This window comes from Biomphalaria glabrata, chromosome 7 (assembly GCF_947242115.1).
Source record: "Biomphalaria glabrata chromosome 7, xgBioGlab47.1, whole genome shotgun sequence".
Classification (NCBI taxonomy): domain Eukaryota; kingdom Metazoa; phylum Mollusca; class Gastropoda; family Planorbidae; genus Biomphalaria; species Biomphalaria glabrata.
The window spans coordinates 29,345,409-29,373,042 of record NC_074717.1 but is presented as its reverse complement, the minus strand read 5'-3'; the positions used below and the strand labels follow the sequence as shown (position 1 = coordinate 29,373,042).

Below are 27,634 nucleotides of genomic sequence, written 5' to 3'. Positions count from 1 at the left end.
TAATAGCATTTAAAAGCTTTATTCAGAGCTCAATGAAGTAATACAATAAATGCTGCACACATATGATCAACCAAACTAAAGAATAGCTCAATATATTTATTTACACATGTATGTGTCTTGATAATACCATTGATATCATATGCATACAGCAATAGACTACCAAGGCATACATCTAAGAATGACAACATATCACATCCACAATTTATAAATATCAAGAGTGTCAACAATATACCAATTCATAATAAATATCATTTTGTACTTTTATCAGAATGTTGAAAATTATACACCAGTATACAAAGAGAATTGCCAATTATATAAAAAACAAACAAACAAACTTTTCTTTGAATGAATATGCCCACATAATATCCCATACATATGTTCAGCCAAAAAAAAACCCAAACTCTTTAGTATGCAAGTGATGTAGAGTTCACCTGTTTTATCTGTAACAAAATTTTTGGCCAGAGCAGACGATAAATTCTTGTTTACCTTTTGCCACAAATTTTAACAAGATTCCATTGTTTGACGCAGCAACAAGTTTCCCATGATGCAGCATGTTCATCATTAAAATGGTGTAGAATATAAAATAATAATAGTCAGCTAGTGGTGATGGACTCAACATTTGAGTTTTTTATATTTAATTAATACTTTCACTTTGCTTTCATTTGAACATAAAACTCTATGACATGCTCCTTTCTTGGTTTAAATTCAAACTTGGGAATATGGGGATAGGAAAAAAAAAGCATGTACAATTAGTGCAATTAAGCCATTTATTGTCATGAATCATATTCTTTAAGTCCATTGTCACAATTAGGCTTTAATAATCATCTGCTAAAACTGAACACACAGACCAAATTTCAGACTCATTCTGTACAATTAAAATACTAGTGGTAGAAGGATCTTGCTTAGCAACATAAGGTGTAAAATATCTAATTACAGACATTTGAATCATTCAATACTTTTGGTTTTGGCACTCTTTACCACCTTCTTAAATTTTTTTTACTATTTATTACTGGAACAAAACACATTATTCATTATAAGGCATGCTTAGATGACAGGTCATGAGGTTCATAGTTCAAAACAGGCACTGTAGTTAATGACCAATTTCGTACATGAAAATGGATCAATGGTCAGAATCAACACAAGAAAATATTAAATGAGTGGAGTGCAGAAGATAGGAAGATAGTGGAGAAGGTACAGTTCCACCAGTGGAGAGAGAACAGTTCCACCAGTGGAGAGAGAACAGTTCCACCAGTGGAGAGAGAACAGTTCCACCAGTGGAGACTGTTTATGTGTACAATACAAATGATAGGTTTAGTTTGTGAAAAACATTGATAAAAATAATAATATTAAAAAAATGCAAAAGCCATAAATATTACAGACATTTTTGATATACCAACATTTTTGATATACCAAAGACTACAGTGCATTATTATAAAATAAAATTAAAATTAAAAGCTTAATAAAAATATTTATATTTTATTAAAGCTTTAAAGGATTATGATTAATAGCTAATTCCTGATTAGAAACAAAAGTTTGAACATTGTAATTTACTAAATTTTAACAAAATTTCAGTAGTGCATGTTCATTCTATAATTAAATGTCTTCAATTTTTATGAAATAAAAAAAAATAATTAAAAAACAAAGACTTGTTTGAAATATAAAAAGAAAATGTAAAAAAAATATGAATCAAGAGAAAATACTGAAGGTTCTATTAAATAAGAAACTACAATAGAATAAAATTGAAAAATAATAACTTACATGAATACTCCAAGGTAGTTATAAAAGAAAAGTTATACTAGCCAAAAAATTCGTTATATAACACATTCTGAACAGTTATAATTTACTTCACACCTAGGATATAAAAAAAAATGCAAACATGTTGGATTTAAAAAAAAAAGGTTATGATTTAGAAACTCTGATTAAAAAAATATTAAACCAAGTGAGAAGTGATCAACTATTGAAATAAATTTTTTTTTCAGAATTAAAAAACAAACAAACTGATCCTCCATAACAATATTGCTCTCTAAAAATTGTTTTTTTCTCATGCTAGTTTATATCAGCTGCAGAGCTGTAAGCATGTACACTATTCCTCTATACTTATGGTTAGTCCACTCTCATCAACACAGGCATCATAGACAACAGCTTCAAGTCCCTGTGAAGAATAAAAACCCATTTCTATGTCAGACACAGACAACTATTGATTCATAATTACTTCCTATAAAAACACATTTCTATGTCAGACACAGACAACTAATGATTCATTCAAGTCTCATTTCATGGAATGTGAATGTTTAAAATATCAGATTTTATGACACACAGACCTTCACCCTCTACAAGGAATCAGACAAAGTAACAAGAAAAACAAACGTCATGACAGCTTCTTGTTATTACATTTATTAAATTGAAGTCTGAGGGAGAAAATAAAGCACAATTCCAGATCTCACAGCACAAGCAACTGATAGTCATCTCAACAAGTGCCCTCAATACCAGATAAGTAATAGAGAGAAAATGTAAGCAAGTTTTACTGTAATAATAGAGAAAGTGTACCTTATCTAATTACAGACGTTCTTTGAAAACAGAAGGTCATTGTTTTCTACACATATGCACATGTTAATCTAGTGTGTGTTAATTAGAGACATGTTAGAATGTTTTATTGCAGTAATAGAGAAAGTGTCATTGCTGTGGTAGCTATTCCTATCCTTTTTGTCAGCTCGATGTCTAAATCTAGGTTACTGACAATTGTTGAACCCAAGTAGGTAAATTCCTGCACAAGTGAAAGGGTGTGGTTCTCAATATGTATTGTAGGTATTTCTGCAACGTCTTGTGCCAGGATTTTGGTCTTGGAGAGACTTATAGTAAGGCTAAACTCTTGACAAGCAGCTGCTAAGGCGTTCACTAGCTTCTGTAGACCTTCTTGTGAGTGAGATACGAGTGCCGCATCATCGGCAAACAACAGCTCCTTTATCAAGATACGGCGTCTTTTCGCTTTGGCTTTAAGACGTGCCAGGTTAAAGAGCCTTCCATCGGATCTGCTATGGATATATATTCCGTCTTCCATGGATTTAAAAGCGCTGGACTGAGAAGAAGATGCCAAATAATGTTGGAGCCAGTACACATCCTTGTTTTACACCGCTCTTGATAGAGAATGGCCTGAAGGAAGAACTTTCAAACTGAACAGTGCCCTGCATATTTTCGTGAAAAGCTGACACTAGTTTTCTTAACTTATTTGGGCAGCCGATTCTCTCTAGCACAGCAAACAGACCGCTTCTGCTAACAAGGTCAAAGGCCTTGGTCAAATCAATAAATGAAGAGGGGCTGCTTTTGTTCTCTGCTCTTCTCCTGTAGCTGCCGCAGAGAGAAAATCATATCTGTTGTAGATCTACCTGCCCTAAAGCAACACTGCAACTCTGGATAAACACGTTATGCCAGGATCTGTAATCGCTTTAGTAATACTCTAGCAAAAGCCTTTCCAACTATGCTAAGCAGTGAGATGCCTCTATAATTGTTACAATCAGAGCGGTCGCTTTTATTTTTATAAATTGTAACTATGTTGGAGTCTTTCAATTCCTGGGGGACCATTCCTTGTTCCCAGCACAAGCTTAGCAGTTCATGGAGTGGTTTCATTAGGGCAAAACTCTCCAAGCGCGTCTGGGAAAATGGTAAATTGACCACAGCGACCAAAATCCTAGTCTACAATGCCTGTGTTGTGAGCACTCTCCTTTATGGCAGTGAAAGCTGGTCAACATACATGTACCAAGAGCACAGATTGAATAGTTTCCACTTGCGCTGCCTGAGATGCATAATGGGCATCTCTTGGAGGGACCATGTCTCCAATCAGGAACAGCATGTATGCTCTCCTGACACAAAGAAGATTACGCTGGCTTGGACATGTCACCCGCATGCCAGATGGTAGAATCATGAAAGATATCTTATATGCTGAGCTTGAGGAAGGAGTCAGACCCAAGGGCCGCCCAAGACTAACATATAGAGATGTCTGCAAGCGAGACATGAGAGCCACAGGCATAAGCGAAAGTATGTGGGAAAACACAGCCAAAGACGGGAGTGCATGGAGACAGACTGTGCGTGCTGAGACAACCCTCGCTGAGAACAAAAGAATTGAAGCGGCCTTAATCAGGAGGAAAAAAAAGAAAGCTGCCCTGTCTGCTAGCCCTGAATCAGAGGCATACACATGTATGGATTGTGGCAAAAGTCTGCCGTTCTAGAATTGGCTTGATTAGCCACACCAGATTCTGCCCCGTCTCAAGATTAAACCAAAACCAATGACTCATTTGGGCGCATCCATTGCCTTTTGAGACAAAAGGAGCCATATAGAGAAAGTGTGAGCCAGTGTAATTGTTGAGTTGACTTTGTTCTTTTGACTTCCTTTAGAAAGTATGAACATAGTTTGTCTGTGTTTTGAAGTACGTAGGCTATACCAAATAATATACAGATGTTTTAAATTGTATTTTGTTTAACTGAAAGTAGATCCAAATGTAAATGACAAGATAGCAAGGGCACTAACCTCTTGTCTGTACAGAATTTCTTTGATGAATTCATGGCATCGAGGTTCTTTCATAATACCATAAATAAAACCACCACCTCCAGCCCCTGCACTGCACATACCATACATATAAGGTTTGAGTACAGTCATGATGGTTGCAATGGTCATAGACTCACAGCCTGGTGCCATCCTTTTCTTCATTTCCCAGTAGCGACCAACACACTTGCCAACACACTCCAGGTCACCTAGCAAGAAAAAACAATATTTTTCCTGTAACAATTTCCAGATCACGACATCACTTACTAACTGAAACATCCTTTGCAAGTGATCTAATTAGTTCTGTACTAGTTTAAGTAATATTAGCTTTACTTCCAATTACATTATAAATCAACTATTGCATGTGTTTCCAAGTAACTAAAGGAAGGAGGATTAGAGAAGCTAAAATCATTGATTATCATTTACTAGGTGATAGGTGTGCTTCCAAAGAACATTTGAACAGAATAGTTCTCTTTTATGTTCTAATGATAATTGTTTCATGAAAAAAAGAAAACTAATTCATAGTGTTAAAGGAAATATACAATTATGTAAAAGGTAAAGTTTAAAAAATGGGTTATTAAAGTCATAAATCAAAATGTTAAAAATCACCAAAGAATTTTTTTTTTCTCACTTCGTATAGATTTTCTATTTGCACAGCTTTTAGTGATTGTATTATGAGCCAATAGTACAGACTTAAAAACTATAGGTTTTAATAACATTCAGTTTATAAAAATACTAGCGAAAAGGCCTTGGCAATGTTTTATCAAGCTCACATCTGCAGTATTTTAAGTATTTCGCCTGATATGGCAATATGAACATTTAAAAATAAAAATAAACTCCTAAATGCTGCTGGTAAGGTTATTGGTAAAAAAAAACAAAGACAATTTGGGCAACTGTTTGAGAGAAAAACAAATTGTAAGACAAATTCCCTCGTGGACAATAAAGATTATTATTATTATTATGTTTTGTTTTGTGTAATGCAAAAATTTTAAAACAAATTTCTTTATGGATAATAAAAAATTATTACTATTAAACAAAAATACTCTTAACAGTCATTTGGTTAACAATAATGTAAAATCTAACTAGAACCAATACTGACCATCAATAAAGCCATTAGCACATTCTTGGGCAAGTTTAACTAAAGCATCTTCAGTGTTCACAATATGTGGATTCCTAGCATACCAGTTTCTGACAACATCCTAGAATGAATCACAAAGCTCCATTACTTCTTGATCACATCAAAGATAACATCAATATTCATCTTACAAAATATAGGAAACTACAGACTAGGTCACCTGGAGTAGATTTCGTGCCAGTCTGGTTTTCCCAGTGTAGATGAGGACTAGATGGTCATTGAACCTATGGATGTAGTCTTTGCTGACTTGAAGGTCCACAACATCAACCTTCAGTGGAAGTTTGGCCTCTGACAGGCCCAGCCTAATACCACCTACTAGACCACCAATCTGATCTTGCCAGCCTCCACCAGTAGTAAGCAACTGCTCTAGGTATAAAACCTAAAAACAATTTCATTATAGTTCTAAATAAGAAATTTTTAAAGTCGTGACAATAATCTAAATATCTCTTAAAATTATATATAAAAATACAATAACATCCAATTAAAGATTTTAAAAAATTCTGATTGAGATAAAATATGTGAATATAAATAAAATATGTTTTAATAAAGAAAGACATAGAAAGACATTCAGAATTGAATGCTGACTTGTAAAGACTATTTAATGTCAATACTATAGTTCACGAATTGAAACAGTAAACTGATTGGTAATTGACTCTAATTCTAATTTTGTCATCATCACTAAGTCATGCTAAATACCTTCTATCACATTGATTACACAACTTTCATACTCTGACAATTTACTCCAAAAAAATTGACAATAATTACAAAATCTAAATAAAGCCCCCACCCCAAAGACGAGCCTTTGGTGTTAACACCTGGAATATTATGTATGAATCCTGATGAGTCTTAACTAAGGATTATTTTAGATTGCCCCTGAGTACACTAAGCTCTTATGGTATTTCTTTTAAATATAAACATAACAAATCATTTCACTAAGATTAAATCAATATAATTTTGTTGCTGCTTTTTTTTTAATATAGCATATTTAGTATAAATTAACACCAAAGATATTCACAAAATTCAAATTAAATTATTCAATGATTTGGATTACATATTGTTTACTGAAGACATACTAGAAAGACATTGTTTATTTTATTTTTAAGTTTATCAGTTTATTCTACAATTTCTGTAATTCAAACTTTGAATGCTGACAAACAGAGTTTGAGTTTTGAGTTTTTGGCACATCGGCTCACTTTAGGCCATGTCATGCCTGTAATCCCTAAACGGTTACTCTCCTGACAAACAGTAGCAAGAAGTTATAAGATCTAAACAGGCCTAACAAGATTGAACTTTTAGGACATAGAATGTACTTACTGCATGAATGAGACCAGTGGTATCAAAACTCTTTCCTGCAGCTGTCAGTATGGCAGCTAGAACTGCCCCAGCAAGAATTGAACTTGTGCCCATTCCTAGAGATGTATAAAAGTGTAAGACAGAAATCTAAAGATGTTAATAATTGGAGTAAATGGTACAATGACCTGTTTGAAATCTTGTGTAGTATTTTTTATTTAAATTAAAATACAACAAAAATACTTTAATGAATATATGCAACAATGAAAGAATAAATTAATAAACATATAACATATATGGCATTCTGTACTGAAACAAATTAATGATGACTGAACATGAAATATATATAACAATAGCACTAGTACTTGTGGTAGTATTACATGTTTAACTTTTTTAAAATAAAAAAAAAATTCTTAACATGTATACAATATTTAAATAAAAGATACCAGAGTTGGCAATGTTCAAAATAACTTTATCTTCTTTTATTTATTATCTATACACGAGTATTTGCTGTTCATAGCTTTAGTAATTGTTTTAATGATGTTGCATCTAATTAAAGAGATTTATAACTTAACAAAGTTATATTTTGTTTTCACAAATTTAGTTTTTGACTGCTAAACTACTGTAGTTTTATATACCAGATCCATGGGGTAAATTAGACCAGGACTGAACCTCAAAGCCACAGCCAAAGTTGTCCTTCAGTTGCTGGGTCAGGGAAACACTGGAGTGAATGTCAACAAGGTCAACACAGATGATGGCCGCCTTGAGCAGTGATCCTGGGGCGTGGGGCTGGCAATAGTCCTCCAGGTCAGCTAATGTGTGACACTCCACATTTGTGTCGCTGGCATTTTCATTGATCACTGTCAGACGTATGATACATCTGAATGGGAGAGTTTGATATTTATTAAAACTCTTTAAAGAAAAAAAACAAATCGAAGTGCATTGAAGGATATGTTATAATGGGATAATTGCATAGAATAGAACTATAGATTTAATAAAGTACAATGGTTAAAAACTACTTGTGTGGATCATCCATCGATTAAAAATCAAAACTCTAGATAATTGGATACAAATAATTTAGGAGCCTAATGTATAGAATTAAAATGATAAAAAAATAATTTTTCCGTTGCCTAAAATTTAACTATAATTAAAACATTTACTGACTCTGGAATTCTTCTTGCTTTTGCTCCAATTGGCCTCTATAAAAAAAACAATGTATTAATATAATTGTATTAACACATCTTTAGAAAGTATACAAAATAAAGCTTTCAAATTATAATAAAATGTGTAAGACTCTAAACATGATTTCCATGATACTTCTTAAAGTACTTAAAGCTAAAGAAACTTCAAAGTTACTAGCCAGTTAAGTTAAAAGCATCAGTGTAGCTTACCTTCCCATTGATTAAAAGCCCTACCATCGTCACAGCGCCACCATGTTCATAGGTTATAGGAGGTGTGTCTGACCAACCCCCTGAGACATCTATACGGGCTGGACAATCTGCCTGGACCCACTTGTTCATTCGAGGTAATGTTCCTTCACCGGTAGTGAAGAACTGTATTGAACAGGAACAACAACAAATTATAAACAGATGAATGGAACTAGCTAATAATTAAGTCTAAAAGGAACATTGAAAAGTCTCTCAATGTGAACAAACATCTTAGAACAAATGCTTATATATCAAACCCCCCAAAAAACATTACAGTGACAAAATTTTATCCAAAGATTTTAAGTTAAATATATGGGAATAGATTATTAACAGCATTACAAAACTATTGTTAAAATGAAATGAAGAAAATACAGTACTGTTATGCTAAAAGAATTTTTTGTCTTCAAGAACTAGAACTAACCTGTTTGGCTGTCATGACGGCTTGTCGTATGAGAATTTGAGCAGCTCCTTCATAGTGCCTGGCAGCTCGAATCAATAAGTCAGGCCGGCTCATCCATTTCTCTCGTTCTTTAGCTAGAGCTGAGACTCCATGACTAAAGTCATCAGCCTAGAGAAATTCAGATCATTTTATTCCGAGTGTCAGAAGCTAAAGTGTATGTAACTATAAATACATGATTATGGCTAAATGTACCTCAAGGTAAGTGAAGGCTTTTTTCCAGGCCACATTCCCTGCAGGGCCACTTCGGAGTCCACCCTGACCTTTGGCCATCCCCCCTAGCACATCAGCGATGTTGGCCAACGTTCTGGCAGCTATTCCAGGTGACTTTGTTTCACTAGCCACTATAATAAGAAAAATGTTCACAACCATTTGATCTCACTAGCTATTAAGGTTAAGACCACATAAATAAAATATTTTCACTGACCTTTATCTAGCATCTGTAAGACAGACTCTGTGTAACCTTCAACACTGGCACTATTGTGAAGGTTACAGAAACCTTCATGACCTTGAGTCTCAAGAGTTCTCTTCAAGTGCTGTTCACCAATCTTAAAAAATAGTTTTCTGCTCAGATTGAAAAAAAAACATCTTTTAAATGTTCAAAAAGTTACAGATGAAAAAAAAAAAAGAAATCTTAAATTAAAAAAAAATGATTCACTCAGACAAACCTCTTCCAGGCAAATTCTGCTGTCAAATCTACATGATCCAAAATGTCTGATAATGATAGTCTCCAGGAAGCTCTCCACCTAGAATGAGATGAATATTTTAAGATTCATTTACTCTCCACCTAGAATGAGATGAATATTGGAAGATTGATTTACTCTCCACCAAGATTGAGAAGAACACTAATACGAGATGAATATTTAAAGATTAATTTACTCTCCACCTAGAATGAGATGAAAATTTAAAGATGAATTTACTCTCCACCTAGAATGAGATGAATATAACAATTATGTACTCTCCACCTAGAGTGAAATGAATATTGCAAGATATATCTACATTCCAGCTAGAATGAGATGAATATTTAAATATTTATTTTACTCTCCATCTAAAATGAGATGAATATTCCAAGATTTATTTATTAAAATGTAAATTATTATACAATCAAATGAATCGTATTTGTCTTCTACTAATATCAAACTTATTTTGGGGGGGGGGGGGGGGGGAAACAAATTCATTAGTTCTGGGAGAGTGTGGTGTTACTTGGTTATTTTGAACAAAATTAAAACTTCCTTTATGTATTTATGGTTAGTAGTTAAGTTGAATAAGAGAACTGCTTTTATGACCAAAAGTTAAAGAAAGTGTTCTAGTCTTGGGCACTGAACAGCCACTTTAAATTCCAAAAAGTGAGGAATCCATTCAAACTAGATTGAATCTTTATCTGGCCAATCGGTTCTTCTCTCAGGTGCAAGTCACAAATAAGCACAAAAACAAAGCATTTGCTACAGAGTTATAAACAAAGCATTTGCTACAGAGTTATTCAACCTGATCTACAGATTTGTCAACTTCATAAGGGAGCTTTGTTATGAAAATTGATTATAAAATTAGTCTTTGTTCTTCTAGCTATTTATGTTGTAGACAAAGTTCAAAGTATACATTTTTGAAAAAATATCATATTTTGAAACCAAATTTTGATATTTTGAAAGGGTTTTGAATTGGATTTCAAATAAAACCAATAACATTAGAAGTTACACATTTTCAACAACCTTGCATGAATGTTAAAAAGTCCACTAATGTTTACCTTTTTAAAATAGTCCTATCCTTGTCATCATGTAAGGTACCAATCAGCCACAAGACTTCTTTAAGACCAACACATTCTGTCATGTGGAACACAGGAAACAGTTTGGCTGTCAGAATAGTTTGTTTATCATCTGCCTGTCACATAAGAGACAATAGCAGTAAATAAACAATTAATAAACACATCTATAAACCCTTTCAAATTTTGAGAGTTCACTTAGATTATATAGCACCATGTTATTTCAGTCAAATTGTTTGCTTAAAATTTGCACAAAACAATGATGCTTCTCAGAAATGCTTAGAGAACCAGCATAGACATCAGCTTACTTCTACTGCCATTAAAAGAATATTGGCCAGAAATGCCTCCCAATGGACAGCTGGAAAACTTAAAAGAAGATCACAACACAGAACATTGTGACTTAAGTCAAATAAAAGAACAGACAACAAAATTACTTAGAGCCATTCTCACTTATAATTTAGTTGATTGTTGAATTTGCATTATTAATTGTGATGTACATTGAAATCAATATATTATTCAATGTTCTACACATAATTCTCAAATTCTTTCAATTCACACAACCTTTAAAAATAAAGAATTCTTGTAAAATGAGAGAACAAATAAAAAAGTTTCATTATAATTTTTACTGCTTGTTTTTTTTTTTTAAACGTGTCAGTTATTTTGTTTGTTTTGGATTACATTTTATTTACTAAAGGCTTGCTATAAAGAAATTACTGGTATTCTATTTCATTACTCTATAACCATAAAATTATCTATGAAAAATAACAACATACTTTGAACAGATGACTATTTATGTGAGTAAATAAAAGTACAAAAAACTGACCATATCTGAATCCCACAATTCCTCTCTAATAATTCCTGTTCTGTCTAATAAGAGCAACCATGGCTGGTTGCAGAATGTCCCTTTACTTTTCCATGAAGGAGCCTGTATCAGATATAAAACAAATGAAAATTTAACTTAAATGACTCAAAAAAAACAAAAAAAAAAAACTACAAACAAAAATTAACCACTAAGATAAAAAATATACACAGTGAGCTTACCAGAAATAAACTAAAATGTCAATATAGCTTGAGCTGTCAATGTTGTTAATTCTAGAAGTATGTTACAAGCAGAAAAGAAAAATACTAGCAGCTCAAAGCATATTTCTCATAAATAAAAGTGGGTATCCATGAGATGTTTTCGGCAGCCAATAATTATTAATATAAAAACAATGTGATGAATGACAAAAAAAAAGACATTACAATGGAATAATGTGTTTCTGTTTGTTTTTGTAGGGCTCACTATAAAACCTACTGTATGATAATAATGCATATTTTAGACATTGATAGCAGAATGACTGGAATGTTTCAGTAGGTCTTGCAAAACTCTGAAAATATTAAAGATCATCATCTCTGGCTATGGTCATGTCTGGAGCAAAGGTCACCAACCAGCTTTGGGGCAAGTATCTCCAACTGTCCCCAAGTCTTGCACATCTACTTGGTGTCTGTATCCACAACATTGTCATGTATTTCTTGTGTTTTTTTTTTCCAAGGGGGGGGATTCCAGGACTTGTCTTGTGATGTTTGAGGCAGGCTTGGGAAAGGTGTGGCATATCTAATGCCAGCATCTGAGAGAATATTCTTCAATAGGCCATTGCTTTGTTCATTGTCCGCTCCTCATTGGTTTTCTATTTAAGTAGCAACATTCAATCACTCATTCTCAGTAATAAATCAATGAAATGAAACACTGACAACAGACTCCAGGTGACCTATTTGACCTACTTAAATAACCTCTTGTATATTCCATAAATATGAGTATATTGAAAGTGCTTCCTCTTTAAAATTGTAAGGTTTAAAGAGTTATATGTGGTTGATGAAAAGCTCCGTGCCAATGTAACCCAAAAGGTATGCTTATTTTATAAAAAATACCTTCAAATTTCACAATCAAAATAAGTTACCACAATGACCAGCCAAGCACTCCACCATTTGACACACATAGACCACATGCAATATTTGTCTTTCAAATTTCCCAACTGCTTTCCACTCTATGCAGTTACCTTTATATCATCAAATCTGCCATGTACAGTGTAGACATAATATGACATCTCTAGAGACTTGATATGAACATTGAAACCCTGGACTACCACACTGTCTGGTAGATCTATTCCTTTAAGTTTGGTCTGGAGCAGAACAAAAAAAAGTTAATTAAATTATTTCATAAGGAAACAAAACATTAAAGTTTTACATCTGTGCATTCAGAGAAGGAAAACAAAATTAACACATTGAATATGATAGAACAGTGATAGAGAAAAAATAAGTTCAATGTAATTTTCCTAGATTTTTAACTTATTTCTAATTAAATCAAGAACTACTTAACCTTTTGGCAATCTACATTAAGTCCTGATATTAAAGAGTCTTTGCCAACTTTAATCTGGCCACACAGTTCAGAATGTGAGATGGACGTTCGGACACCAACAGTGACATCTCCAGAGAGAATGGAATTAATGACTACACTTTCGTCACTGACAGAGCATGTTGGCTGACAGACACAAAAAACATTAATGAACTTTGGGGAATATAAAACTTAAAGGCTATATGGAATGAAAGGTTATTCTGATATAAATAAACATCTAAATCTTTACAGTTGAGAATTAATATTTTGTTCACATAGTATTTTTACAGCTAAGAAATTTGTAAATAATCTTGATCAACTCAATACCATTGACCTACCTCCATATACAAATGAGCCCTTGAAGTCCAAGTGAATCCTAAACCATTAGTTTCTGGAAAGTTGAGCAGTAATTTTTTGTGTTCTGTTGCAGTGTGAGTCAGGTAATTAAAGCTTCCATTCTCTATTACACCTTTTGATTAGAATAAAAAAAAAAGTTTCTATATATTTTTCAACGGAAAAAAATTTCAAAACTTTTAAAAACACATTTTCTGACCATAAAGCTTAAGAATGCATTACACACATTTGTAAGTAAGTAATGCTTCACTTTGATATAACAAAGTCTAGAAAGCTAATGAAGAAGAATTTGCATGGCCTATGTTTTACAAGGGTGTTATGTGACTATCACAATTTCTTTAGATGTCAATGTTGTTTTGTGTAACAGGGGAGAGAACACATTTGAAATGGTAGCCTCATGTTCTAACTTCTTGGTCACCACATCTCATAAAGATTTAGCTAAATTAAAATTTCTCGCTTGTATGTTTCAGGAAAGTAAAACAATTGAAATGAGTAGACAATGAAAGGTGACAGTTACAACTCCAGCAGACAGATACAACTTGATCACTTTCTGTTGAAAATGTAATTTAATGCACAAAAGTCATTATTGCCTTTTAGAGTTGACATTATGGGATGTGGTCAAAATCTCCTTCATGCAGGAAGTGAGGCTAACAATTGAATTATCTCCCTTTTACTCACAGGCTTTTATACGAAATCCATGAAGCTCATTCCACAGCATCTGCCTGGCATACTCCATATTGAATCGAGAGTTCTTGGACACCTGAGGAAGAGGTTTTCCAAAGGGACCACTTCGCTGTCCCCTGACAAAGTCTTCTTCAGACACTTCTGATGTCATGGCCAGAAGAACATCAAAAAATAATGACAGCTGAAAATAATGATTTTAGAAAAATGAAACTTCAAACACTGAAACATGACAGCTTTCAAACAAGTAAGGATCATGTTTTATTTCAGTTTTTCAAACATATTCCATTTGAAACTGTTATGAACATAAAGATAAGAGAGTCGAAAATCATGTCCGCTTAGTCTGGCTTTAATACACTGACTGACTACACAACAAACATTTGGTGAACACATTCTTATGGACGAGTTACAAGCACATGTAAACATAAGAATGATAACCGATACAGAATATAATTTTCATAATAAGGAACATGTTTTATTTTAAATAATTTAATCCTTATAAAAATACAATCCAAAGTTCTAAATAAGGTGTACCCTAACTAGTCACATAGCTACTTCTGTTAGGATATAATTCAACACACTAGCAAGCTCAAAAAGATGCTTGATCACAAAACATCAAATATTTGTCCAAAACTTCTTCAAAATATTAATGTTTTTCTTGACAGGAAATATTTCAAGTCTCAGTCTATGTACTGTCAAGTTTCAATGTAACTAATCTCTAACCTAAAACTGTTAACAATTTCTGTCTAAACATAACTGTTTTTTATTTCTAGATTATAAAATACCCAACACAAAGCTATATCATATTCCTACTAACAATGTATCCTGACAAACACTAGATTAGAAGATAACTGCAGGGTACACTGAAATAATTAGTTGTACTGTAAGCTGTGTCAGCACTTATGTAATTGTTTTTAAACCATGTACCTACCTTTAGTTCTGGCTGGCCACTGTCCACACCCATGTATGTACATGCATCAAGTGGAGGCTTAGAATAAAATGACAAGAGAGTTTCTGAAACTCGTTCTGACAGATAAACAATACCAACAACCTGGGAGGAAGAGAATGGAAACAAATATAACTGAGTATTTCTCAAACATTGTACATTACAATAAACTACAGCCAATTCTGTGTAAAGCTTTAGGCACATTTTTCTCAACTAAAGCAAATTTTTATACAAGAAACTATTTCTATTTTAAACAATGCCGCAACTTGAAAGCATAGAACTTTTCTATATTTTTCATTTACCTTAAGATCTGATTGGCCCAAAAAAGAAAAAAAAAATTGAAAAGTTCTTATAGTTTAATTAACTCATTTAGTGTCAATATCTAAGCATGGATTAAGTGTTTATAGCTGACTTATATAGCCGAACTAAATGTGAAGACTATTACACAATCTTCTTGTGCAGCTGTTTGTTTGTAAAATGTTTTACATGTTTCGGATGTTCCTTCAGAGTTGAAGATAATTTACTTCCTAGTCCAAACCTCCAGCAGGAGGGCGGGAGATGGGCGTGAGCAGGGTTTGAAGAAAGACCATTGTTAAGTCGACAGTCGGGCCTGCAAACCGCACAACCAGGCAGCCAACAGCTTAACTATATCAGACACACTGCAGAGGTTTAAATGTATTAGTTTGCCAGTTTAAATGTATTAGTTTGCCAAAGTGTTGAAAAGACAGGGGAGTAAAAATATTCACAGTTTTACTATCAATCAGAAATGTTGCAATAAATAAGTCATTCATGTAAGATGCCTTTCAAATGACTTTAAGCAAAAGAAGATATCAATGTCCACATAGAACTTTGGCTGCTTTTATTTCAGCATGAGTGGATGTAAGTGTATGAAAAGAAAATTTTGTTGACAATATGTTTTTGTGTTTTTGCATGTAGAGTCATTCCCCTTGGTAAGAAATTTCATACAGTTGTGTTATGTGTTGCCTTTGTGATGTGAGTGTGTTATTAAAGAGTCTGAAGTACTCAGCATCTTGTGTTGGCATCACTTATTGAGTTAATTGTTCTTTAGTGGAATATTAAGTTTATAAGCGTATCGTTATTTAAGTAACAAATTTAAAAGTTTGCACTAAAGGCACTACTTACAGCAGGTACTGTATTGTCATGTCTAAGGCATTGATCTAGCATTGTTGTGTCTGGCTGGTACAAGATGTCGGTAATATAACCCTGGAACACAAATGTTTGCAAACCTCAAGCAGTGACAAGTTGTTTTTCTTGCCATACTTTTATCATAAATGTAATCATGAATTATCACAACTAAAAAAAAAAAGAATTGCATAATTTAAAACTTTTTTTTCTTCTATTTATACAAGTTTTTACAAGGATAATTTTTGAACCATAAACAAAATGTCACCATTCACTTGTACATGAAGTAATTCTTTCTAACCTTAGGGTCAAGTTTGTAAACACCATGATCTTTAAGTAATTTAGGAGCCATAGGGATTGTGACTGCACAGACATCACAATCTTCAAATGCTCTTTCAAGATCTGAAATGTGAATAAAATAATACACATTTTTTTTTTTTTGCACATTGGTAATTTCAGTCAATCAAAACCAAAATTATGAAGTCTATCAAATTAAAAATTACTTTGAATCAATAGAAACAGCGCAGATCTCATTTTAATTCCAATGAAATATCTAATTGTAAGGAATTAACTTTAAAAAAAGAATTAAATACTATTTAAAGTTTGACTAATTGGAAAATTCAGCTCATCACAGTTTATTTTTAAATTGGGTAACTAATTAACTAAGTAATTAAACAAAACCATATTTGATAGCTTGAGCTAATAATTAACTATTTCATTAATTAAGCCAGAATCTTTTTTCCATTTAGTAGGTTAAAATGCTTCTCTAGAAATGGAGTAATGTCATGGAGTTACTCATTCCTTTCTGAAACTACTGTTAAGAACAAAATAAAAAATTTGGTTTCTGATTTCTACTGACCAATCAAAATTTAAATGAAATACAAGAAACATATGAAAAGAAACACAATTTCTCTCAATTTCAGCATAATTTTATAAACCATATAAGCAATTAATGTCAATAACACATAGTCAAATTGAAGAAACTGATAAACAAATTGTTTTAAAACCAATAACACTCACTGTTATCATAACAAACATTCCAAACTGGAATAACAAACTTTATAATAAGATTAAGAAATATAAAGATATTTGTTCAAATGATGTGAATTACAAACTAAATGTGTATTAAATTATATATTGCCTCCATCTATATAGTAGTTGAATTTGATTTTGTTAACTATTGTGGTGCCCCATAAAACAGTACAGAAGTTAACAAGTCTGTCACTCTACACAACACAGATAATGTGAAAAAAAATATTCTTAGTGGTATCAGTTTTTCAAACTAAATTGTGTTTTTTATTTGTATGGATGATAATGATTAAAAATGAATGAAAGACTATAGTGTACATCAATTACAGAACTTTGAAATGCACATTTGAATTTTTAACAATTGTGGTGATGGCAACATTTTTTGAGAAAAAAATATTAACTGACTAACTTAAAAAACTTATACACTATTTTGTGGGCTATCATAACATTATAGGCATATGAACAACAGTTACCCACAATCTGCTCTAATCTTGGGACCTGAAAACAAAATCTTATCATCAAACATATTGAAATAGAAATTACAGAATGACATTTAATTGTATTACTATACTTACTATAAACTAAAGACTCACCTGGGAAGTTAGGAACTGATAACACCATGTCAGTACTGCATACCCACACTCCTGGCCCAGAGAACACACCTAGCTAAAGTATAAGACAATAAATTTAGTGACATTTAATCTAGAAATAACATTTATAGATTGAACATTAGTTCTAGAATGGTCTCGATAAATAGAGTTGGCCTAAGCAGTACCAGCAGCTGTGAATATTCTTCTTAACATGTTTACCAAATAAAATTGTGTATTCTACTATATTTGAGCGATGGAGGCCTATCCCTGATGACAGTATTAGATCAAATCTAACAGGCCACTCAAAGCCCATCGCAAGGCCAACCATTCAATGCAAAGAAACTAAAATGGGGCAAACCTTCGTGAGTGGACACAAGTTGCGTAGAAGCTGGAAACATTGCTGGTGACTCAACAGCACTGGTGTATCTATCATATACTGCGAAATAACAGCAACTATGTTGGGTGCGGCCAAGAGGTCTGTCCCGCGGACTTATCCTGGCGTAAGGCAGAAACGCGTGTGGTCTCAGGAATTGAATAAGCTGGTCCTGAGACGTAAGCGAGCCCGGAGGCTTGCTGAACGGAAGGGTACCCCTGAAATCCGGCGGGAGTACAATCGGCTCTGTAGAGCCACGAGTGAACTGGCCCGACGCGTCCGGTCGGACCATTGGAACGCTGCCTGCGCCGGGATGGATCTTCGGGATACCTCAAAAGCTGGCGTCTTCTGCGAAACCTAGAGGCCAAAGACACAGCGCGAACGGCTGCCCCTCTATTGTCACCCAGAGGGCCGGTCTCGACGGTAACCAAAATGGCCGGCTTGTTGAATCGACATTTTGCTAAAATCAGCAAGCCCGAAAAGAAGTCTGCCATGTCCAAAGCCCTCAACAAAGAACGTAAGAGGCTCGAGAGGGAGCCAGATGAGCCGGAAAGCCAAGCAACGCGCCCTTCTGTCGTGCTGAGCTGGACAGAGCGATAGCTAAGTGTAAAAATCGAAAAGCTCCGGGGCCAGATAAGTTGCTGAGCGAATGGTTAACGAGCGGCTAGTTTGGTGCTTTGAGAGTGCCGGTATCCTGGCGCCAGAACAGGCCGGCTTTAGGGCAGGCTTGAGCCCGATCGACCAGGTCACGACATTCGCACAGGAGGTGGCCGACGGGTTCCAGAGGTCCGAGAGCACATACGCGGTGTTCATAGACCTAAAACAGGCCTACGATCGTGTGTGGAAGCAAGGCCTCTATCTTAAGCTAAGAGCTATGGGTGTGCGGGGAAAGATATACAATTGGATACAATCCTTTCTGTCTGGGAGGAGCACACGTACAAAATACCAGCACTCCCTTAGCAAGCCAAAACAACAACTCAATGGCCTGCCTCAGGGCTCTGCCCTGTCCTGTACACTTTTCATAGCCTTTCTTAATGATTTGCCCAGTTCACTACGGTCCAAAAAACTGCTATATGCTGATGATATTGTCCTCTGGTCAACCGGGAAGAAAGCTGACCAAATTCAGGCGGCACTTCAAGCAGACCTCCATACCATCTCCTCGTATTGCGACAAATGGCAGATTCAGATAAACGTTGCCAAAACGACCTGGTCCCTGTTCAGCCTAGGAATCGACATCCTTAAGGCTCCATTCGAGCTTCAACTCGGTGGGCTGCGACTCCAGCGTGAAAATACGCCAAAATATCTAGGGGTGACCCTGGATAGAAAACTGTCAATGCTCCAGCACGTCCAGGAAATTGTACGAAAAGCCTCGGAGAAGTTAGCGTTACTAAGAAAGCTGGCCAGCACAAAGTGGGGTGACAAAGCTTACATGCTACGCACATTGTACTTAGGGGCAGTCAGATCACAAATTGAATACAGCTATACAGTTCAAGTATACGCTAGTAAAACTGCCCTCGAATCACTCGACCGGGTACACGCACAGGCTCTACGGTTCATTTGTGGCACCTTTAGGACAAGCCCAACAAACGCTGCTGAAATCTTTACTAACGTGGCACCCTTACATCTTAGGAGGGAGAGGGCAGTACGAGCCCTACAAAAGGGGCGACTCTAGGCTACCCACCTCAATCTTAGTGCGACAGTGGAGAGAGAGGAACTGCATTAAAATGCGATCGTTCCTACATATAGCGGCCAATTTGTCAAACTCAGCTGGGCTCTCCACTGATAGAATCCCTATTAGGAGATTTAGTACGTGCCCTCCGAGGAGGAGATTGCCGGCGGGGGAGGGTCGCCCGTAATAGAAGAGGCAATCGGCGCCGCAGATAACATCCGCCGAGCTATTGGAGCTGTCGTTTTTATGCAGTGGGCGCCTTCACATTGCGGCGTGAGGGGCAATGAAACGGCAGACGCCCTCGCAAGGGAGGGTGCAATGGCAGCCACACACCTCGAAGCACCAAGCACGTACTTACAAGCAACGGCACAAATCCGAGCACTCATTCATGAGAAGTGGTTAAAGTCCTGGGAGGAATCTGACAGAGCACGTGGTGTCTGGCAGCGCATGCGTCACCCAGATCGCAACGATCCATGGTGGCGACTGAGGAGGTCAGAGCAGTCAATAGTTGCGCAGTGCAGGACGGAACATTGTCCTATTGGGGCATACTTTGCTCGGTTCCGCACTAACTTTGACTCCCGATGCCGTCACTGTGGAGAGAGCGTCGAAACAGTGTCGCATGTCTTGTACGAGTGTCCCCAGCTCCGCGAGCTAAGGGGGGACTTGCCTGTGCAGTCACTCGACTTGTATGGTAGCTATGAGGCACTACGCCGGACGGCTAAGTTTCTTGCCAGAGCACTACGGGAGGACTAGTCCTTCCTGCTCTGATTTTTCAATAGGAGTTCATCTCAGGTGTATCTAATTCAAAATAAGCATGACTACACTTGGTGTGGACATTTCTAGACCTGAGAAATTCTACTCACCTTGAGTGAAATGATTGAGTAGATTAAATCAAAATTATAAACAAGACCATCATAGTCTGTATTTTCTCGCACAGCTGGAAGGGTAACAAATGGACGACTACAAGCTTCATAAGTATAGCGCCGACCCTACATATAAAATTCAAAGAAGAAAAAATGAATAATGGATAAAATAAAATTGTAAGAAATATAAATACAAATTAATGTTTACAAATATTTAGATTTATATCATTGATTAGACATTACAGCTCAGTGATTTACAGCAATTTTGTTTAATAATGTATTGTGACACTTTGCAATCACACATGATTACATTATTTTCTTATTATCTTAAGACTTGTACACATTTTAAATAAAATTATTTTATTCACAACAACATTCTCTAAAAAAAAAGTTTTTAATTCTTTAATCTGAAGTATCCCATGTAAGAAATGTTTGGACATTAATACAAATATATACAGGAAATGATATAAGGACCAGGATATTTACTACATCTACTTACTGTGTGTAAAATCAATATTCTTGCTCCTTGAAGAACATCAGCATTGATCGCCTTTTTAAACAATATACAAACAGTAATAATTATTTAAAAATATGTATCTATTTCTATACTGATGGACAGATTTAAATTAACATTTGCTAAATCAATACCTAAGATATGTTTGACTTCTTTCAAATACATCCCCAAATTAGGATTGTCCAGTAAATTTAGAAATGTTCTTTAAAATTTAAATTAATAATTTCAAAAAAGCATTTACATTAATTTATTTCAATTTCAGGACATTAAAAACAGAATCTTCTGGAATGTTAGCTCATTGGGAAACATTTTTTAAAAATAAAAGCTCAGAAGAATTTTCCTCTCATTATCTAAATGCTTAATAGCATTTCTATTCATTCAAAGAAAAAAAAGTTTGTTTATGTTAATCCTGTACTCTTTAGTCCATGTATTAGTAGTACTCTCTTTTTTTTTTAAGAAAAGCTTACATCAACTCAATCTGTCTGTCTGTCTGGTAAAAAGTATGTAAATGTTATTTCTCTGACACCCAATCTAGGATCAAGCTGCAATTTTGCACACTTATTTCTTTACCTGAGAATCAATTTTAAAAATTAATAAATTAGTTAATTAACAAATGGTAATTAATTATTTATTTTGTTTTGGTATTTCAAACAAGGGAAAGAAATAGTACTTGACTGAAGAGGTGGTATGAGCTGAATTAGTCCCCTTTGTAGGTCGCTGCTTCAAAGTAACTTTATACAAACAATAGATAACTATTCAATCTTCTATTTTCACAGGTGCCTCATTGGTTTGGATGTCAGCTTGAGTAGGCTTGAGCCATGAGTTCTAATTCAGGTCGTTCCCCTCCTTTTTTTTTTTGTAAATGCTTTTAAAAAGTGAAACAGTAATAATTTACCCAGATATCCCTTTCTTCCCCCCCCCCCTCTTCCCAACTGATCCATATAAGTGATAGGATCATAGAATGTTGAGAAAATTAAAAATATGAAATAGCACTAAACAAAAACAATCGGTTAAAATAATTATAATTGCACAGATTTATTGTTGTTGGCCTAAAATACTTAGATGTATTACAAATTTAATTACTTGACTGATCCAAACTAATTGATACAGTTACACTTCGTATAAGCTTTGTTTTTAAAAGTGCAGACTGACTCAGCCACTACTGACCGTAAAACCTCTTTTGGCACTCATGTATTCCACAACAGTGACCAATGCATTCAGTGTTGCTCCTCCACTGCCCACGTGAGATTTTGGATCCTCCACTACTAGATGGATAACATCTTTACCAAAATAACCTTTAGCATATGCAAACTCCAACTCTGGGATCATAAATAACAATTACATTTATAACAAACTGTACAACAAAAAGTGCTTTGAACAAAGACAAATATAAAGCAGAGCTATAAAGACAAACTAATCTCTAAGTAAATGTTTTAAAGGTATGTCTTAATGTTCTCTGAACACAAAACAAAAAATGTGGTTTGTCCAAGATCAATGGCAATTGAATGTTAACTATTTGGTCCATAAATTCAAATACCCCTCAGGTTTTGAAGGAAAAAGTTCAACCATGAGGAACAGGGCCCTCTCCTGTTAGCATTGCAGACTTGGTTGATGAAATACTTATAATTACTAATAAGGCTGCTGCTAGAAATATTTTGTGTATTGTTTGCCCATCTGCCTCCCCCCACTCCATTTGCCAAAAAAACCCTTCAAATATACATATACAAGATGCATAAGACAAGCAATAAGGGCTTCCCTCCCTCTCTTGGGGCCTCGGACTAGAGTACTGCTTGTTTCTCCTAGTTAAAACAGTTTTGATAAGTACTCATTGCATTCTTTTTCATGTCCTTTGTAATTAGACAGAGCACTTCCAATTTTAATAATTTTTTTGGGGATCATAGTTAATATAAAATGCTTTCTAACTCAAAGCAAAAGAAGATCTGGATGCTTAGTTTGCTTTCAATTCAGAATGTTTGGATGATGCAAGTAAATAAAAGACAGACCTTGTTGTAAAGTTCTTGTCCACTTCTTGTTGGTGCATGTCAACACAACTGCATCCCATTTGACTGGCTGAGAAATGTTTTTCTCTAGTCTGCTCATTTTAATAAATACACAGTATCTTGCAAGCTGTAATAAATAAGTTCTTTATTTTTAAATGTTGAACTTTATAGTCAGACATTCTTACTTTTGAGGATTATTGATTTTCATTAGAGTTGAGACCATGTCTCTTGAAATTGTAGACCACTTTTGATTATTGATTTTCATTAGAGTTGAGACCATGTCTCTCAAAATTTTAGACCACTTTTGATTATTGACTTTCATTAGAGTTGAGACCATGTCTCTTGAAATTGAAGACCAATAATGAAGCTCCCCTTTACTGGCCTGGATGGAAGCAATATTTCTATTGAAAACACATAGCAATGTTGAGGTATTTTCACACTGCCTTTTTTGGTGTAATTTACAAGAAACAGGCCAACAGAAACATTCTGTTCCAGTTCCAAAACATATTATCAAAAAAAGAAATTAAAACCCCAAGAGATTTTTACTACTGAAAGTATTAACTTTTATTGTTTATAAACAGTATAAAGTATGTTGGCAACTGCACCCATAACTTTAAAATTCAATACTTTTAACAATTATTTTATTGCCTTAGTCACAGACCAGTTTGAAAATATGCCATGAGATATTTTAATTTAATGATGTCCACATAATAATTAAGATAACAATCTAGATATTTAAAAACCCATTCCACATCCCTTTTAATCATAAACTTTAAGGATCATTGTGTTTTGTAAGTAAAAAAAAGTAAAGTTCCCCTTTCAGACCTTGTGGTCTATAGGGCAGATGATGTAAAGGTCATCTGTTTCTGTGGCCTACGGTTAACAAGGGTGTCATGTGGCCAACACAACAACCAACCGCCTTTACTTTTCCCTAACTAATGTCAGGTACCCATTAGAGCTGGGTGGACTCAGAGGTGCCCGAAGATCCCGAAAAAAAAAATCCCAGTCTTCACCAGGATTCGAACCCCGGTTCGGAAGCCAAGCGCTTTACCGCTCAGCCACCGCGCCTCCTTGTGTTTTGTACTAAAACTAAATTCCTAAAAAGTACCTGGAAAATACTTTCCAGCCTCAATACCGTGTGCCTGAGTGAAATGTTTCTGAGAGGATATAAATGGGAATTGGGGAGGGAGCATGGTGGCTTAGTTGTAAAGCACATGGCCACATTCTTGTATGCTTGCAAATCTTAGACGCTAACTGCAGAACTAGAGAGGAGGATCCTAGCTATAAGAAACAGGATTAAAACGGCAACTGGGCCCCAGGATGACCTGCTGACAACTGTCAAAAACTGCATACTAAAACTTTATGGCCTTATCATAAGGTCCTCAGAGCTAACAAAGACATTCCTTCTGGAAACAGTATGAAGACTAAGAGGCAGAGATTAAAGAATGAATGGGCCAATCATTGCAAGAGATTATATTCAAGGCAAAAGACGACCGTAGAAAGATGGTCGACAGATCTTGTGTGGTGCCCCAACAGTTCAACAGACTAAAAGGATGATTAATGATTAGATTACCTATATCATAATTATGATACTATAGATACCATATAGGCATATAGGTCTAGAGATCTAGATCTAAATCTAGAAAAAAAAAATGCATTCATTTATTAAATATCTTTTTAAAAACTTAGATCTAGATCTAGACTGGACTCTAGACTAAGACTCACACTAAGACTAGTCTAGATCTAGATCTAATCACTATACTTCAATTCAGGGGCGGACTGGGTGTTAAAATCGGCTCAGGCATTTCTATACAATTAGGCTTATATCATATGAGGGGCATCCAATTCTAGGTCTACCTAATGTATCGATAACTGAACGCATGCATACAATGAATCTTCATTAGTAAGAAATATATAGGCCTTATGTTGCTTTGTCCCTAAAAGGATGAAGCCTACTAGTCGCCCTGCCAACGAATATAGGTTATTAGTATTGTTACATTATTTCTGGAAAATGTGTAAGATTAAATTAGTATTAATCAATTCAAACTATTGAGTCTGTAAAAGATTTTTTAAACACAAGACTCAGAGGGTCCCTTTTACAAGAGAATAGTATAAAACATTTAATATGATTTAACAATTTAATGTAACATTTTCTATAGTCTCATTCATAAGGCCCTTTAGGTGGCCCTACCGGCCCATTTGGGTACCAGCCAACAGGGCATTTGCCCAAACGCCTATATAGCCAGTCCGCCCCTACTTCAATTATTAAAACTTTAATTTACTTTCCCAACTTTTCGTTACTCGGACTCGGTACTTGTTTCTTTAGAATCAGGTGTTGCAGAGGGCAGAGGCTTAAGTTAATTAGTTAATACATTATTTATATAATACACATTCTAGGTCTATGGATTATATATAAGATCTAGATATAGTAACTTCTAGTCTAGAGATTTTATTTAGATTCTAGATGAGAATGAGATCTAGACTCTAGATGTAGATCTAGAATCTACAATGAAAACAATGTTATTGTGTTGTCTTTTTTTTGTTTTGTTTTGTTTAGTAGTCTCCCCTGTTTTGTGCAAGGGAGCATTCATTGGTGACATTCAAACGAACGAATGTATTATCTTTTATAAATTACATTACAGACGTTCCGTCAAAGTAGAAGATAATTACGTCCTACGCAGATTCGTAGTTTCAAATAAGTTTCATATGCCTAATACAGATTTAGAGAATGCTCGCAGGCAATTAATGAATTATGAAACAATAGTGTTCGTAAAATGTTTGTAAAATGTTTTACATGTTTCGGATGTTCCTTCAGAGTTGAAGATAATTTACTTCCTAGTCCAAACCTCCCGCAGGACGACGGGGGATGGGAGCGGGCAGGGTTTGAACCCTCGACCGTCGATAAATCCGAACGACAGTCCAGCGAGCAAACCGCACGACCAGGCAGCCATGTTAAAGTCATAGAGGATATCACAATACAGAAGATAAGGAATCTGACCTTGAACAAGCAAATATATAAACTTATAAAAAAATATATATTGAGTGAAGGGAGAGCACCAAATAATTGCTGCCATATCTCTCAATATTGCAAGATCTATCACCTTTTTAAAAATTAAAAAAACAAAATTTGATTGAGTTATGTGTAGTTATCGACAATGAACAGTTGTGCAACATTTCAATTTGATCCGAGAATGGGAAGTGGGCGAAAACAAATGTAACAGAACCCACCCAAAACAGATAAACGGAGTTGCTTAATATAAGCTTTGTAAAAATTATTTTGAAGAGCTACCATCGGCAATCTTCTATTAACAGCGATATACGTCGCTTCTGTTAGGTCTTAGGTCCACTACTATTTTTAATTTACATAAATGATTTACAAAATTGCATTAGTTCAGGAACAAAAGTCACATTATTTACAGACGATTGCATAATTTATTGAACAATAAAAACAACACAAGATACAGACATTTTATTAGAGAATTATATGAATTACAAAAATGGGAATCAAATTGGAGCATGTCTTTCCACCCAGAAAAATGTCAGTTATCAAGAGTAACAAAAAAACTAAAACAAATTAATTCCATTAATCTTATTCATGGTAAACCAGTAACACAGACTAAAAACGCAAAATACCTAGGTGCTATAGTAAATGAAAAACTGTCATGGAATCCCCATATTGAAGAAACTATAAAAAACCAAACAAAGCATTAGGGTTTATTAAAAGAAATTTCTATAAATTAAATAAGAACATAAAACTAAAATGTTATTTAACCTTGGTTAGGCCAATAATAGAATATGCATCTTCTGTTTGGGACCCCTCAACTCTTTTGAGTCTTCTATCCTGAAGGCTTTCTAAGTTTAGTGATTTTACTAAAGGTGTTTACTCTAGTAAAATGTGAATATTCGTTTGTTATGAATCTTATCTTATCTTATCTTACTGCTCTATTTCGTGTCTGTTCCAGTTTCTTAATGTTTTCTTGAGTTGAGGGGTCCAAAAGGTATGCTTAGTTCTTTATTTAACAATAAGACCAATCTGGTAAATTCTGGTACTTCTGAGTTGCTTACGCGATCTTTGTGCAACCTTTCTGTGTCTTTTTCATCACCATTGGTTGATTTCTTCACCTTATATTCTTTAACTTCGATAGGAAGAGGTGGAGAGGGGCACCAATGTTGACTCTTAAACAACATCACACTGCCTCGATCGTCTGCTGTTCTTTACGCGTGTGAACGTGCTCATCCACTCTTCGTTTGCTAAAAACTCAAAATGAAACTTTGCTTCAACTACCAACAACTACCAACTACTAGCATATACAAAGATTATTCTAACGGAGCTCACTTTGCTATCAAAATATCAGCGTTTCTATTGAAGTTTTTAAAAAAAAGTATTAGCCAGAAGTTCATTGGGTTCTTTTGAAACTGGGTTGTCAATGTTGACATTCTTTGATGTACGTAGAACCATTGAAAAAGGAGAAAGCCTTTGTCTTTGATGCTTAGGGTAT

The 27,634-nt window shown here is 34.8% G+C and overlaps 1 protein-coding gene across 2 annotated transcripts; it reads right to left on the bottom strand.

Annotated features, from left to right (window-relative positions):
• LOC106068288 (L-fucose kinase-like) lies at positions 1-25,683 on the bottom strand. 2 transcript variants are annotated; one of them, XM_013227593.2, is made up of 27 exons: positions 25,418-25,683; positions 23,139-23,262; positions 22,303-22,454; positions 21,121-21,171; positions 20,622-20,747; positions 17,720-17,792; positions 16,399-16,499; positions 16,098-16,178; positions 14,940-15,059; positions 14,006-14,192; positions 13,312-13,442; positions 12,959-13,120; positions 12,639-12,761; positions 11,426-11,527; positions 10,588-10,721; positions 9,515-9,592; positions 9,274-9,410; positions 9,042-9,190; positions 8,811-8,957; positions 8,354-8,515; positions 8,127-8,161; positions 7,601-7,842; positions 6,987-7,081; positions 5,833-6,051; positions 5,637-5,736; positions 4,523-4,746; positions 1-2,152 (listed from the first exon to the last, which is right to left on the bottom strand). In XM_013227593.2, exons 2-27 carry the CDS (start codon positions 23,233-23,235, stop codon positions 2,084-2,086), a joined length of 3,297 nt encoding a protein of 1,098 aa, XP_013083047.2. In that variant the 5' UTR covers positions 23,236-23,262; positions 25,418-25,683; the 3' UTR covers positions 1-2,083. The 2 variants fall into 2 exon arrangements, with proteins under 2 accessions (XP_013083047.2, XP_055891778.1); XM_056035803.1 differs by lacking the exon at positions 25,418-25,683 and adding an exon at positions 24,244-25,267.
• Between the last annotated feature and the right edge of the window lie 1,951 nt (positions 25,684-27,634).

Bases quoted from the DNA above. Each gene is read 5' to 3' on its own strand.
- LOC106068288 (XM_056035803.1), bottom strand. From the start codon at position 24,351: ATGTGCTTTACAACTAAGCCACCATGCTCCCTCCCCAATTCCCATTTA. The intron at 22,455-23,138 runs GTCTGTCTTTTA...TTATGATCCCAG, and splicing joins GACAAGAACTTTACAACAAG to AGTTGGAGTTTGCATATGCT. The intron at 13,443-14,005 runs GTGAGTAAAAGG...TCTAATCAAAAG, and splicing joins TGGATTTCGTATAAAAGCCT to GTGTAATAGAGAATGGAAGC.